Source organism: Cololabis saira, chromosome 15 (assembly GCF_033807715.1).
Source record: "Cololabis saira isolate AMF1-May2022 chromosome 15, fColSai1.1, whole genome shotgun sequence".
In the NCBI taxonomy this organism is placed as follows: domain Eukaryota; kingdom Metazoa; phylum Chordata; class Actinopteri; order Beloniformes; family Belonidae; genus Cololabis; species Cololabis saira.
The window spans coordinates 11,858,055-11,874,505 of record NC_084601.1 but is presented as its reverse complement, the minus strand read 5'-3'; the positions used below and the strand labels follow the sequence as shown (position 1 = coordinate 11,874,505).

Genomic DNA, 16,451 nt, shown 5'->3' with positions numbered 1-16,451 from the left:
CTGAACGCACGTACGTGTACGTGTACACGCTGCAGTAAAGACTCGGGTCTCAGCCGTTATTGTCATGAGTGAAATCCTCTTGTAAACGTGTAAATTGGTACACTTTATTCAGTTTTTACAGCTGCAACACCTGAAATTGACTTCCCTGAGACACACATCCTTATTCCAGATGGGTTTCTGGGGGGGGGGGGGGCATCTATACACTTATCCAACAGAGCAGGGAACATCGAGTTACTGTCAAAGTCTCTGAAAATAAATAGATTTAATGATCTGGTTGGGATGGAGTTATTAGGTGTGTCTGTGTGTGTGTGTGTGTGTGTGTTTGTGTGTGTCTGTCTGTCCCTGGAGAGACAAACACTGTTTTACACCCTCGGACGCATGTGAATAAGTGATTGGACTGATATCAAAAACATACCAAGTGAGAGGATCTATCATCATCTATCCTAGCTGTCTTTCATATTCGTGTGTGTGTGCGTGCGTGCGTGCGTGCGTGTGTGTGTGTGGGTGAAACCGTGTCCGTTTTTCCCATCTCTTCCCCTCAGCTCTGGTCCATTAGAAGCCGGAGCCAGAGGCCGAGACGTCCAGTGGAGCACATCATGAGGCCCAGCGGCGCTCTGACTGACACTTCCCATACATTCATTTACACATCGCGGTATTGGCTCAGCTCAGGTCCGTGGAATAACGTAACACTTACGGAGATGTGGGCTCAAAGGGATTTATGCTCAGATAAAAGAGAAAGGGGGGCCAAATAAAAGAAAAGGGGAGATGTAAAAAAACAAAAAGAGAGAAAAAAAAAGGACTTTACACGCTCACCTGTCTGGCGTCCTTCTCTTGCCGTTCTCGTTGACGTCCAGCAGGAGCTCGGAGGAGTCCACCGGAGACGTGGTGCTGGTGTCCAGGAGCAGCTGTTCGTGCTGGGCCAGGTACTGAGCCGGGTTCTGCTTGGCGAGCCGGGCACAGTGCAGCAGCTCCCGCTGAAGCAGCGGCAGGTTGGCCTGCAACAGGAAACGGCATTGGATCATCATTACGAGTCCACCAGACAACGGTACTGGTACCGGGAGGAGATGTAAGAATAAGACTATACCGCGCTGCCTCTCATCCAGAGGTGTCTTCAGTATTCACATTCATTACTCAGGTAGAAGTATAGATACTAGAGTTTAAAAATACTCCTGTAGAAGCTGAAGTATCAACTCAAGTTTTTTACTCAAGTAAAAGTATAAAAGTACTGGTTTCAAAACTACTTAAAGTATAAAAGTAAAAGTAATGTAAGGGAGAAAAAAGCCATTAAGGACAAAAGCAATTGAAAATGAATGCATCTTAGTATAATGCAAATATATTAAAGAACCATATATGTGTACTATTGAGCATTAACATGTGTTTCAGAGAGCAGAAGATATGATGACTAGTGTCCTATAAGTATTGTAATGGTGCAAAAAGTCAAACTTCAGAGGCATGTTATCATTTATCCTAACCTTTATTGGAATGTACATCCAAGTTTAGTTGCAGGAATCTGAGGGAACGGATGTAAGAACAAAACTGGACAAGAACATCTGAAACAACCACAACCAAATTCACTCTATCCGGATGGAGCAATTTAACTGGATAGTTTTTTTTTAAAGGCCAAAATGAAATAGAGTAACGAGGCTGTTTTTAAAATGTAAGGAGTAAAAAGTACAGATAATTGCGTGAAAATGTAAGGAGTAAAAGTAAAAAGTCGTCTGGAAAATAATTACTCCAGTGAAGTATAGATGACCAAAATTTCTACTTAAGTAAGGTAACAAAGTATTTGTACTTCGTTACTTGACACCTCTGTAAAACAGCAAACCCCTCTTCTTCTGAACAGGTTCTCTGTAAACTGTGGGCTGATCTGTCTGTTTAGCATAAGTATCAGTATAAGTATGTTCATTGCGCTTGAGGTCGTGAAGAAAGTGTGACGTGTTCCTGATATTTTATTTTAATGATGTCTTCAAACACAAGTAAAATCATATAAAGTGCTGCTATCCTTCAGAAAGAGTTTTTTTTTAAATCTTAATCCAATGACACAGATTGGATGTAATGAGAGATCATTTTCTTTCATTTCTTCTCACCCTCTCCTTGTTTGGCAAAACCACCAAACCACAACTGCTTCCCGTGACTCAGAGGGCAGCAAGACCCTTGAAGTTCCTTTATCCCATATGCATTAAAAACAAAGAAGAGGAAAAATAACAGCAGCTATTTCCAAACTCTAAGAGACACAGTAACAAGGGGGTCTTGCTTTCTTGTGCGGAGTCACGGGAGCATGCAGGTATGTGAGCAACCACTTCAAACACATCTGATGGGGTGCATTTTGGAGCAAGAAGATGAAAGTGTTGCATCAGGCGGGCTCAGACTGAGAGAGCGGGCTATCTGGGCGAGAAGTGTCACGTGGGCCTTCGGAGAGGCCATCTTTGCAAATTCCAAGTCTGTTAAATCTTTGTTTTGTGCTCAAAAGACATCATCTCTCAAAAAGTCTTCTACTTCTCTTTTTACTTTTACACAATTCTCCATGTGTTTGCTTAATGATTTAGCTATTTTCACCATTTTGATGCCAGATATCCAAACCCAGCCGTGACTTGTTAGGAGTTATTACAGCGTTATAATCATATGAAAATCTCCCGTCGGTAATTGGCTGCGGTAAAAGAAATGCCGAGGGCTGGCCTCCACTTTACCTGCCCGAGTTAATGGTCCGTTAATAGTTTATGATCATAATTACCCTGCGAGAAAAGAGAGAGAGAGAGCGCCTAAAACAGATTGCTTTAACCCCGGTGAACTCATTTTTTATTAATTAGAGGTCATTCTAATTGCCAGTGAGATGTGGGAGGCATTAACGAAAACACTGAGTCAAGAAATGCAGAGCCATGAAGAGGCTGAACCATCGATCATGTGATGAGCTGTGTTGATTTGTTTCTGTGGAGATAACCAACATCTGCACAGGCACAAGGAGAAAAGTAGTTTCACCGCCAAAAGTAAAGATGATGTATATTTTAAATATAGATTTGGACAATTTGTCAAATCATATAAAATCCAAGAATGGCAGTTGGAGGAGACGCGGCGCTGCGTCTTTCTGCTGCAGTCTGATTAACCGCTGCAGGAAATGTGCAACTTTGTTGTCCTGGTTTCATTATTTCTAATCGGGACTCACTCTCAGCCTCCCGTGTGTTTACTCTTGTGTCTCGTGCAGCTCTCACTTACGCATGACACAGGACAAGAAAAAAGGGATGGGGGTGCGGGGTGGTGGGGGTCCAGCAACTACATCATGTCAAACGCATTGTGTGGTTTATGATTGCCTCCTTCCAGTAAAGACTCCCAACCAATTTGTGGTTCAGCTTTAAGAAAAAGGAAAATGAGTCGAGTGGGCTTGAGATGGGGGTTGTGGGGAGAAGGGGGGATGGGATGGGGGGGGGGACTCAGTATAACATTAACGTAATGAAAAACCCTGAGCCCTGACGTGCATTGTTGCAGCTATGCTTCGATGCACCTATAAAAGCGTCCACACACCTCCAACCGCTCTCCGCTACCATATGGTAGCTGGCATTAAGGGCCCCGCAGTGGGACGACACTAAAATTAGACTGGGGAGAGAGCGGCGGGGAGGGAGCGATAGAGGGAGGAAAGAAAAAAAAGAGAAGCAGTTTCATTTTTGATTCCGCCGCCATCCCGGTGATACACTAACCATCTGGCGAGGAGAGGAAAAGGGAGCTGGAGGGTGGACGTAAGCGGGGAGAGCAGCGGGGAAACGACACAAAGAAAGACACGGAGACGGGGGAAAGACTGAGAAGGAGAACGGCAAGAAAAAGAGATGAGGAAAACTTAAGATAAGTGGCAGTAGTGGGAACGGGAAGAGGGAGGACTGTGAGTTTTTGTTTTTGTTTGAAGCTATAGGAGAAGGTAACGGCAGCTCTGGCAGGGACCTGCTCCTGCTGGTCGTTACCACGACTGCTGTCGGAGGTTAACGTAAAGGCCTGCGAGTCCCAATTCACACACTGGCACTTCGGCAAACATGCACTTTACAATGTACGGGCATTGTAAAGTGCAGTGGCGTTGTGCGGTGATAACGTTCACCACCCTGTCACCGGGAGGTAGGGATGGGCGGTGTGGACTAAAAAATGCATCATGATAATTTCTGGCATTTTTCCCGATAACAATAAAAATGACGATAAAAAAAATACTTTTTAACTATAAATCTATCACCACATTCAGTCACGCCATAGTAGTGGTGCCTGATAGCAGAACGCCCGCCTTCCAAATCTATATTTGGATACTCTAGGAACTACGAGTAAACCTGCACTCTGAGAGCGGAGAGCTCTGCCAGGAACATAAGGCACTATCAGGTCTTGTAAAAAATGCGGAGCTAAGCCGTTTTAGGCTTTATATGCAAGTAATAACATTTTAAATTGGATTCTGAATTTCAGAAAGTCACTGCTCTAAAATAATACTAAATGCTACTAAACTACACCAATTAAATTGAATTGATAAATTGATAAAAACCAATTAAATGAGTCCACCTGTACTGCAAAACTGTAATGGCTCCGCCTTTCTTTCTTTCTTTCTTTCTTTCTTTCTTTCTTTCTTTCTTTCTTTCTTTCTTTCTTTCTTTCTTTCTTTCTTTCTTTCTTTCTTTCTTTCTTTCTTTCTTTCTGGCTCATTTCCTTCCTTCCTGGCTCATTTCCTTCCTTCCTTCCTTCCTTCCTTCCTTCCTTCCTTCCTTCCTTCCTTCCTTCCTTCCTTCCTTCCTTCCTTCCTTCCTTCCTTCCTTCCTTCCTTCCTTCCTTCCTTCCTTCCTTCACGTACGTTGTGCGTGGATTTAATGCAGAACCATAAATCAGCTTCATACAAAAACGTCATCAACGGGAATTTATCGTTTTTTACCACGAGATGACAAATTCTTACCGTGGGGAATTTTTTTGACGGTATATCGTGAACGGTAAAATATCGCCCATTCCTACCGGGAGGCCACCAGACGGCCAGAATAGCATCCGTGCGGATGAGCAAATACAGAAGAGGACCGGGGGTACGTTTGCAGACGTTGGGGAACAGAAACAAACGAGCTCTGTGTTAAATGTTACACCCGTCCCTGCACTCTGTCCGTCTTCACCATGCAGATATGGATCTCAGCTTCCCCTAGACCCCACAACACGACCTGGACTGTGACTCCACAGTACATCCCTCAGTATAAACCCCGGCCCCATTCATCACCTCTGACGACCAAAACAAATCACAGAACTGCCGCCAGCCTCACCTACAGCTATCTGACACAAATGACCATCGCTCCACTTGTTGATACGAAGGCAAGAAAACGCCATCGTTCTCCATTTCCATCTGGCAGCTCGGAGCAGAGACGGGATTCACAATGTTTGGACTGAAACTAGGCGACGGGGACGTGTGGGCTGAGGCGAGGGCCTCGCCCCGGCCCCACCTCCAGTAACTTACAGCATTAAAGGCTTAAAAATGGGATATACCTGCTGAATATTTGAGGGGTGAAGAAGCAAACAAGCTCATAAGCAAAACCATGACAGTGATACTGGCCTTGATACTGAAATAATAGAGCGAAGACTACAAAAACTGGGAGAACATCAACGTGGACATCTGGATCTGGGCTGGCTAAATGCCTCCCAGATTGGCCGATCGGTGGAGGAGGCCGGCCAGCCATTTGCGGTAATTGCACATCAGAATATTTACCTTTAGAAAGGGTATGACAAAAGGTCGCAGGGGGAAGTTGGTGGCTTCTTGGAGTTTGGAGTGGAATTCCTCGATGGTTAATGTGGAATTCTGCGGGAGAAAAGAGCGACAGACATAAAACACATGAATCCATGTGGAAGGCATTAAGTGATAGCATTACTTATTGGAAGCTGAGCTGTATCCTGGCCCGGAGTGACTGTTTTGGCTCTTGTAATGGGAAGCATATGGGGCTGGCCGCTGTGAAAAGACTCTCGCAAAAAACAAAGATGCAGATTTCCTTCAATCAACAAAACAAACACACATGCGGGAGTCTCGTCATCAAAGAAAAATACGCAACAAAGAGTCAATTAACTTTAGGTCAAGAGTGACTTCTCAATTAGTCCACAAAAATCCCCGCACTTTGATCGTGTCATCACCGGTCTGTCGTGCTGAGGTATCACGAAGAGCAGAGGACTGGCATTGTTTTGAAAACACAATCTTGGTTACATGAGTGTCAAATCTTCTGTTTTTATACCTGGAAGAAATCTGTGACAACCATCGCAGTTTAATTCAGGCATTGCTTTCCTGTCCACACTTCAAATCAATGCATCTCTGGAAGTTTTGTTGTTGTTTTTCCTCAAATACAGGCTTCACTTATGTTACAGGGGATGTTATTTATTTCCTTCTTGGAAGCCTTTCCTAGTTTCTGTAGCCTTTATTTGGATATGAAATGCTCTCAGTAATGCGTATATGTCCGCATGCACCCTGCTTTTCATCACATTGTTGTGACATCGACCAAAAAAAAAAAAAAGAATCTGCTTTCCCCCTCGTCCTCATTTTCTGAGTTAGCGGTGACGCTGTTTTTAATTTTCAACATGAGGCACAGAAGGATGAAAACGAGGGAGGAAGAGGGAGCACATGGTGGAGCAAAAATAACCGATAAAAAAACAAGAAGAGAGAAAAAAAAATCAAGTGAGATGGAGAAGATAAAAAAAAGCAGCCAATATTATTTTTTTCCTCCCCGCAGTCTGAGCGTTATTTCCCAGACCTGAATTTTGTTACATTCAGTCTTACATCTGTTCGCCCAGATTGCGTCGGGGCTGTTCTTGACAGCTAGTGAAACCTCCCGAGCCCCCTCCCCTCCTCCCCTCCCTCCTCCCCTCCTCCCCCTCTCCCTCTCCTCTGCACACAACTAGCTAATTAACAGTGTCACTCTTTTCAATGAGGCAGGAGGAGGGACGGGGATGCGGCAAGACGGGGAGAGGCCCAGAGACATGGCGGGGAGGTGCGCGTGCCAAAAGGACACAGGAGAGGCATGTGCGCATGCAGACGGTGAGAAAAATAAACATAGTGAAGCCAAAAGCAGGTTATGCTCTGTGTGGCTAATTAAAAGAAAATCCTCCCTCCGTCTCCTCCGCCTCCTCTCTCCACAACACTCCATCATTATTTCTGTATCCCCCTGCTCATTAAGCTCAAATTTTTCTCTGATCACAGAGATGTGTGCTAAATCTTCAGATTTTCACTTTTTTTAAAAACATTTTTCTTACACAAACACACTTTGAAGGCAGCCTTGATCCAACTGCGTCACCTACGCTGCCGAGCACATCTGCCTCATCAAACCTCTGCTGGACCAATGCAGCTTCACGTTTGCAGGGTTCAATTATCCACCAAAAATGTGGACTTCTCTGGTGAACAAACGGCTTTAGAGCTGTAATTCAAGTCTGAAATAACTTTGGGTGTGCAATGTTCTTGGTGAGGATTACACTCTATATTAGTTTACATGCAAAGTCCAAGGTGTTCCAGTTTTACCGGGCAGAACTTCACTTTGGTTGAGGTTGTTTGGCATCTTTGTTAATATGAGTTTAATCCGTCTTCTGTTCTTGTCACTGATGTTATCACGCGCACTAGGGCTGTAACGATTCGTCGACGTTGTCAACAAAAATCGATAATCAAAATTGTCGACAATGAATTCCATTGTCGACAATTGTCGCGGGAGACTCAGGATTGGGACCGCAGTCGGTCAGCAACATTCTCTCCCTCCACAGCAATGTAATGGCCAAGCGATTCATTTATTAAATTAATTCGTTTAATTCTTAACTTTGTTTATTTTATGTCATTTATTAGTATAATTTGAGCCACTCACAACCTACTCGTTTATATAACCTCAACAATTGATGCAGCGCGAAAAGCGAAAAAAGGCTTGTGGGAACATGACAATGATGAATTTGCATCTAACTTTCAGTCAGGTGCCTATGAACTGTCAATTATCCATCAAACTCCACAATGATCATGTTAACATGAAATCAGATAGATTTGTCTGTACATTTCTCTTGCGGGACGGGAGAAGACACTAAAACAATGCATCTCTTTTATTGTGCGCCGTGCGGGCATGAATTCATGAGTTTTGCGGGAGGGGCGGGAGTGTAACACACGTTGCAGGCGGTAATGGTCAGAAATTCAGCGGGAGCAGGATGAAGAAAACAGTCCCGCTATATCAGGGCTCTAGTGCCATCTTTCTTGTGTTTATTATCATTTGCCACATAATTAAAGCAACCTCATACTAAATTTAAAAAAAATTACGAATTATCCGATTAGTTGACTAATCGTTTCAATAGTCGGTGACTAGCCGACTACTAAAATAGTCGTTAGTTGCAGCCCTAACGCGCACAGGTTGTGCTGTTTTTCTTTGTGTATCACCTGAGCGAGACTGCGTGTACAGTCAGTACGATTCCCAAGGCGTGTACGGGTATGTTTGCTCACATATAAATGTAAATGACGTCTCTGTGGGATGCAGAGATTGCAAATAATCTGCTGCGTCTCTCGGTGGATTTAATGACGTCACTGCTTGGAGATGTTGTGATAAACCTCTGCACGGCAAAGCCACAACAGGAACTAAGTCAGATTGGCTGCGTTGCACCGGCAGTCTCTACCTCGCTGTGATTCCCTGATTCCCAAACGGAGATGATGTGGCAGCTTGTCGGGGGAGCGCGTGGCCCCTCTTCTTTTTTGTTTTTTCAATCTGGAGCCAGTTTAAGAGTTACTCAAACCAAAGTGCACTTCAGTGAAGATTAGAGCGAGAGAATGGGAACCGGACTGTTTGTTTTGCTGCTCTCCTCCACTTTCTAAGTGAGATCAGTTTTTCTACGGTTCTCTGAAAACAAGCACAGATCTTCAGAGTAACCGAGGGATAACAACTTCCAGCTCCAGTTTTTTTCAACCCAAACTCACCAGATGCTTTAACATAACTTCACTGTGATCCGAACTGTGAATATCACAAAAGAGGAGTTATGGCCAACCCAATACCCACGCTGCCTTTTTTCAACATATTACTTTGTGCAAGCTTTAGGCAAATTAAAACATGTAAAAAGTACCAAAATTTGTGTCAGCAGCACACTTTTTTCCCTTTTTTTTTTTTTTTAATCTGCTGGAGGTAGAACCAGCTTGAAGCACTTTTAAGTTTTATTGACACTGATGCAATAAATCTGATGGGTGATGACATGATTGATAAGAGCTAGTTTTGATGAGCAGACCTGATTTTGATTTTTGTAATTTTTTCTGTTATCTTTCATTTACAGTAAGATAATCTAGCATTTGCAAGAATTTTAGTTTTGGAGCGAAGTTACATAGTTTATACAAATAATGAGGTGAACAAAAAAACTACAGAAATAACCTAATCACTTTCAACTAGAGAAAAGTACTTTCGAGTTATTTCAGTGTTAGTTTTGGTGATGGTGCTGACTCCCACCTGATCCTTCCAGCATGCTTATCAAATCTATGAGATATCCTCAAATATCCTGCCAGTATCCTCCCAGTAAACCCGGAGCCCCCCCCCCCTGCAGCCCAGACATGGTAGCTACTCACCACCAGCCCCAGCACTAATGTGCGGACTCGCTCGCCAATTTCAGGTGAGATGTCATTCCCGAACTGCTGGAGCGTCGTGAGGAAACGCTTTAGCTTGCTGAGCTGCCGGGCGCCGCAGGCCGGCGGCAGCTGCTGGTTGGCCAGCGAGGACGATGAGGAGGAGCTGGGACCGTTGCTGTAGCCGTTGGGAGGAGACGGAGCGCCGTTGAGGGCTGTCGGAGAGTGGGTACTGCCATTGGTTACTGTGTGAGACAAGGACAGAGATAATGGAGATAGGCCTGTGTTGAAAAAATCGATTTCCCAATTCTAAACCGATTCTCATATTAATTCCTAAAAATCGATTCATATGTCTAAAGATCGATTTTTTTTTAAATTTTTTAAAAAAATGTATTTATGTTTTTTTTTTTTTTCATTGTTACATTACAACTTTTGGTTATTTTTTTCTTTATCCTGAAAAAAGGAATGTTTTGTTGGACACGAGAATAACTGGTGCCATGTTTTTGCCTTTTAATATGTTTAAAGGTATGAAAACATTAAAGTGTTAGGTTATAATTGCATAAATTGTCTATATTTCATTACTTTATATACTGTCTTGGGGTTACATTTGCAAAAAATGCTGAAAACCAAATGCTCAAAAATTAAAAACCAAAATAGACCGAAAATGGAACAAATCAAAACGGAATGTGGGAAAAAATCAAACCGATTTCATCCGTCTCTGTTTGCTGCCCTGGATCTGTTTGGTAATTCTGACCCACATGATGTTTCTGAAAGCAGTTCTATCAGCATTCTGGGAGGTGATTGGTCCTTACAGCATCATTAGCTGCCAATACTTGCTGTTTAATCTCAATATAATACTCGTAGTAATATTTTGCATAACTACAGTCATATAATTCATGCAACAGCTCAAAAAACAGTTTTATTAACACTAACCCAAATCAATATCGGAATAGAATCGGATCTATTCAAATCTTGATAATCGATTCTGAATCTTAAGAATCGGAATCGAATCGATTCTTGACATTTGAATCGATCCCCAGCTCTAAATGGAGATATTTCTGAAAGGTGGAGGTACATTATTGCAAAAGATGCCAAACATTCACTCCCAGTGTATAATTTGTCAAACATAATCTAAAATCCCAGAAAAAGTGCCTTGTGCAGATGCTGACTAACAAAACAACAGAGGCTGGTTTCATGGAGACTTCACGCCTGATTCAGAACGATGCACATTTCACTGGAAACATGCACAATCCTCCACATTTGTTCCCAATTGTTGCGCCTCGTTTGATCCCTCGCGGCATCCTCTCCCATAAAACACATTTTTATGTTTGGAGACATGTTGCCTCCTTCCACCTCCGTCTCCTCTTCAGCCTAAACAAGCGGGGACAGTGGGACCCCCCGTCGCGCTAGAGCGTGGGAGCTGTGTATGTCTATGTGTGTGTTGGGGGAGTTGGCATACAAAGAGATACAAGGCGGCATAAAGCTCTTTCTCTAATGAGATTAGGTTTCGACTAGCGATCCACACACTCCCCCTCTGGCCGCCGTCCAAAGCCGCCACTGTAAAGAGAGACGAGATACTCAAACTGCATCTGGTAACAATTACGTTGGATGGAAATCAAAGCAACGCTGCTTTGTTAAAACCTTTGGCATGCGTAATGAGAGAGCCGGGCCTTTCCTCTCTCACTGCACGGAAGCCCCGACGTTAATTGCGGAGTGCAGGCGTTTTCGGGAGAAAGAGACAGACATACAAAGGAAAGGGGAGAAAGTAAGTACCCGAGATGAAGAAAAGAGGAAAGACGAAGTATACGGCTGAGAAAGAACAAGATGATGCCTCTGTAGCAGCGCTCTCTGAGACCGGCTTGAGTGTGCGAAGCGTTCTGAGCGACGGGGCCTCCGATTTCGTGATTCTAGTGCTCTTCAATGGAAGTGGTTAAGTGTGCACTTCTGAGCGAACGCTAGGGTGTAATTTGCTCATCGCGAGCCGTGTATGCGTCGTGGCAAAGTGCCAACAGTTTGCAAGCGTGGGGGTTGATGAAGTTGTACGGGGAGTTTTTTTGTGATTCGGAAATGCTCAGTGAGACTTGCTAGGGCATTGTGTTGCTGGTGCCTCCCCCCCCCGCCCATGTTGTGATTGATTTCAGCTTTGATAAGATCAGCTTAACAAGGTCTAGCGCATCGTCAGCACATATACTTCTTTCAATAATAGAAGTCTTCCTCTCATGCTGATATACTGTCTGAGCCAAGAGCTGTGAAGTATTTTGACTGGAAATTGACTCTTTGCATCACAACACAAAGGCTGACGAGGAAAATGCCACCGTGCAAAATTCTCCACCAACATTAGAAACTTGGAACTCAAGGTTAACAGGAAAATAGGAAATAAACAATCTTGGTCTAAACCTCTGGCAGCTAACGACTGGAGCTTACTCACATGTGGTGGGCGTGTAGGAGCTGTTGCGGGGTGCTCCCTGCATACTGGGTGGGGGTGGCATGGTAGGGGGGGTTAACCTGGACTGTGTCTTGACGTCCGCAGGTGAGTCGGGCATTGTGGAGCGCTTCCCAGTGCGATCTGATGAAAGACAAAGAAAACAAGAGTTCAGGAAAAGTCGCTCTTCATCTGTGCCACTAAAGATTGTAGGTTTAATTTGATGACAAACACTGTGACGAGTGCCGGACAGTAGGGCTGGGCGATATGGACCAAAAGTCATATCTCGATATTTTCTAGCTGAATGGCGATACTCGATATATATCGATATTTTTTCTGTGCCATAATTGGGGTTTCCCCCAAAGCATTATAGCATAGCTTCTCTGTTAGCTTCATTTTTTCTGAGGCAAACCCTTAAAAAAACAGTCAGTTTTAATACAAAGCCTCGTGCCAAATGTCACACAGGTTCCTTTATTAACAGAGGTCTGCACAATATCAAAATGTATGAAACAAATGAAATAAAAATAAACTGCCTGCATATATAGAATAAAAATGCTTCTTGAATAAAATAAAACAAATATCCCTTTCCTGCATAACAATTAAATTAAAATACACTGTGCAATTAATACAATGTAGACAGTAACAGGCAGACTTTTCCACTGAGGTTGACAGTTGTGCAAATAACAAAACATTTGAGCAAATCTCAAATAAAACATTCAAGTCAATTTGTCACAAAATAAGCTATATCAAAATCATAAAAAAAAAAAAAAAAAAAAAAAATTGATATAAACGATATTGTCTCGTACCATATCGCGTTTTAAAATATATCGATATATATTAAAATCTCGATATATCGCCCAGCCCTGCCGGACAGCGGCCTGTCATGTGTGAGTATTTAATATTTGTCCCTAACCCCTGCCTAACCAGGTAAGAGCTGCAGCCTGGCTGTGTGCTGCACATGTGAACCAACACGCTCACAGTCATTTTACTAGTAAGTATAACCAAAACATTTGATCACAGGTGATTTTAGTAGATGGTACTGCAAGTGTAAAATCAAGGACTGCAGCTTAATGTGTATTTTTGATTTCAGGCAGAGTTATTTTAGTATTTCTGACTCATCGTCTGATAACAGAAACATTGGAACAGGAACATTGTTTGTTATTTAAGCAAATATGGTAGAAGAGGAGAATTACTGAAGCTGGTTATTGTTCCATAATCATTATTATACCAGTAAATGTACAAGGAGAATATCGATATAATCTATGTGAATATGACAGCATAATTCTTTTGCTCATACTGCCCAACCTGTGGGCTGAACAGGTAATCAGAACTGTCACATGGTTGGTGTTGTGCCTTACTGACATTGATGCTCATGCTCTCGCTATCAAACAAGCAATGAGATGGAGAAATTAGGGATTCACCTGAGAGCTCAGCGAGTCTGGGTCTCGTTCCACCGCCATCTGTCCCACCCACAATGGCCACATAGCCCCCCTCCCCCAACTAATGATTGTAGCGCTCATTACACTCAAACTAATACACTCGATCTGACACCCTAATGCTTCCATCCCTGGGTACTTTATGAACATGTGCTCGGCAGGAAGACATTATCAAGATAAAATGTTTTATCACAAGCAATGCATTTTCTCTGATGATATGCCTAGTCTCACCTAATTCAGTTGTTTGGTGCTCTGCAGATAACCAACCATATGGAATATATGGGAACAACAACAAGACATTATCAGAGCCCTGCAGTGGCACAAGGACAGAGCCCTCATTGTGCAGGCGGAGATACATAACTTCTCTCGGCAAAAAGCGGCAACAAGCCTATCACTGAGTCAACAGACTGTTATCAAATAACATCTCTGTGGCAGTGTGTGAGAAGGAGATTATCCATGAAAAAAGAGCACGGGGAAAGAAGGGTGGAGAGAGAAAAGACAAAGCAGAGAGAGGAGGGAAGGGAGGAGCTGCAAGCGAAACAAAAAGTCAAATCCGTGACACCCGGAACTCTGCTGTAATCATGGACTGGATGCATGTGCAAGACACATGCATGGTTAAGGCACGGGCTCTCTGTAATCAGTGCTGAAGATAAAAGCTCCTCAGACAGGGTGGGTCTTGCTGTGCACCTTTCCCAGGACCCTTGAGTGTGTGTGTGTCTGTTTGTGTGTGCATTTCACGTCTGGTGACTATGCATGCTGATGCCGATATACTGTGTAAAGTCAAGTGTGTAATGCACAGAGTGCATGTGTTTTAGTCTTTGATTGTCGGGATCCATAGTGCCATAGTGCACGAGTTGAGGCAGATAATGGCGTAAGCTTCTTGGCTCTGCCTGAGCTCTCTGGCTTTCTGCAGCAGCAGAGGTGACCTGTGACTAAGAGTTTTAGCCTCGCTAAACTTTTGCGGTGACTTTTACAGGCAGGACAGTGAAAGCTGGAGATGTCCCTAATATTCTAGATAATGTTTCATAGCTCGGATTAAACGTTTAGGAGAGTTTTATTGATTCCTGCAGCACATGCTGACCATTTGGAAAGAGAATGATGATGTAACCATGTGCGCAAAGTTGTGAAACAATTTATACAAGATATAAATCCTAGCAAACTATACTTCGGGTTATAATCTGCAACATGCACAGGAAAAGTAAGGATTGGCCTCCCCGGACTTTAAAGGCTTACTGTTGTTACTGGACTGTGCTGACAATAAGCAGGGGCCTGCAAAGAACTACGAGCTGTTTCTGAGTCCCATCACACATGGACAGCTGGAACAAACCTATTGATTGACGCTGGTAGCCTGAGAGCTCCTGGATGCTTGGCTTTGTCTTGTGGTGAATAAACTGAATGAAAAACTACAAGTTAAATAACTCTCTGAGACTTTTCATAAAACTGCCCCCAAAAAAACAGAGAAAAGAAATCCTGCCTCGTCTAAAACCACACTGGCATCTATGGAAGAGTGGGTGACAATCAAAAACCAGAGCCTGAGGTCCTGTAGTTGAACAGGCACATGGCCATGCGTTATTCAATTACCCCATCAACCAGTTAGGGCTGGGCGATATGGACCAAAAGTCATATCTATATTTTCTAGCTGAATGGCGATACTCGATATATATCGATATTTTTTTCCGTGCCATAATTGGGGTTTCCCCCAAAGCATTATAGCATAGCATCTCTGTTAGCTTCATTTTTTTCTGAGGCAAACCCTTAAAAAAACAGTCAGTTTTAATACAAAGCCTCGTGCCAAATGTCACACAGGTACCTTTATTAACAGAGGTCTGCACAATATCAAAATGTATAAAACAAATATCCCTTTCCTGCATAACAATTACATTAAAATACACTGTGCAATTAATACAATGTAGACAGTAACAGGCAGACTTTTCAACTGAGGTTGATAGTAGCAAATAACAAAACATTTTTGCAAATCTCAAATAAAACATTCAAGTCAATTTGTCACAAAATAAGTTATATCAAAATCATCATTTTTTTTTTTTAAATCGATATCAACAATATTGTCTCGTACCATATCGTGTTAGAAAATATATCGATATATATTAAAATCTCGATATATCGCCCAGCCCTACAACCAGTTATAGATGGTGCAGTAGGTGTATGCTCACTTTTAGCCCCAACAAAGAAGAATTGGAAAGGAATGAACTGCAAAGAGAAGCAAGGATGGAGAGAGCAAAAGATCAGTGGATTTGGAAAGCAGAGAATGGAGTTGGTGAAAATAGTCCACTATCCAAACCTCCTCTTCCTTCCTTCCTTCACCCGGTCCTCATGCGACCACAGACACAAAACTGTTCTCTCAATCCAAGCAACCTGGCCAGGCCTTGAAAGGTTTACCACTCTAATTTCACCACCATGAAAAAAGGAAAAAGGAAAAAAAAAATCCGGACTATTTATTTTATAAACTCAGGACATCCACAGAATAGCTGGTGGAAACATATAGTCTTACCTCTGGCTGCCAGCTATCATATCCTGTGTGCCTGCCTACAATATGATCTGCAAAAACACCAAGTCATTACAGAAGATGGCCGGGTGACAGGACCCAAGGTAATTCATCATTTTCCAGTCAAACACAAAGAACTTACAATGTCCACACTTAACAAACTCAACTTAAATGGAGTAAAAAGCCACCATTTCACATATGGTTCTGCTTATTCTGTTTCAACGGATCTTTGAGCTCACGCTTTCCATGGTCCTGTGTATTGCCTTTTCTAATTGCGTGGTAATTTCTGGTCCAGTTTACACAATCTACGATGGCGAGATCGAAGGGTATAATATCCGAATCCACATCATGGTATAATTACTTTAATCTTAGTGACTACATGGGGAAATGGGTCGACTTGGATCACCACAGTAAAAATTAGACACTGATCTAGTTGTCCCCAATCAAAAGAATGCATCTTCTGGTACTTTTATGCTTAATAATGCGACAAATGGAGCGTTATATTATGAAACTGTTCTCCTTCTGACAAACATTTTACATTTCTGAACTTCACATGAA

General features: G+C 42.8%; 1 protein-coding gene across 4 annotated transcripts in view; it reads right to left on the bottom strand.

Annotated features, from left to right (window-relative positions):
* Positions 1-16,451, bottom strand: part of runx1t1 (RUNX1 partner transcriptional co-repressor 1) — a 60,196-nt gene that overhangs the window by 11,847 nt on the left and 31,898 nt on the right. For all 4 annotated transcript variants that reach the window (XM_061742500.1, XM_061742503.1, XM_061742502.1 and 1 more), the window contains exons 2-5: positions 11,961-12,098; positions 9,536-9,777; positions 5,696-5,785; positions 814-995 (exon numbers count right to left, since the gene is read on the bottom strand). In XM_061742500.1, the coding sequence (XP_061598484.1) occupies positions 814-995; positions 5,696-5,785; positions 9,536-9,777; positions 11,961-12,098 (652 nt within the window). The remainder of the gene's footprint in view (positions 1-813; positions 996-5,695; positions 5,786-9,535; positions 9,778-11,960; positions 12,099-16,451) is intronic.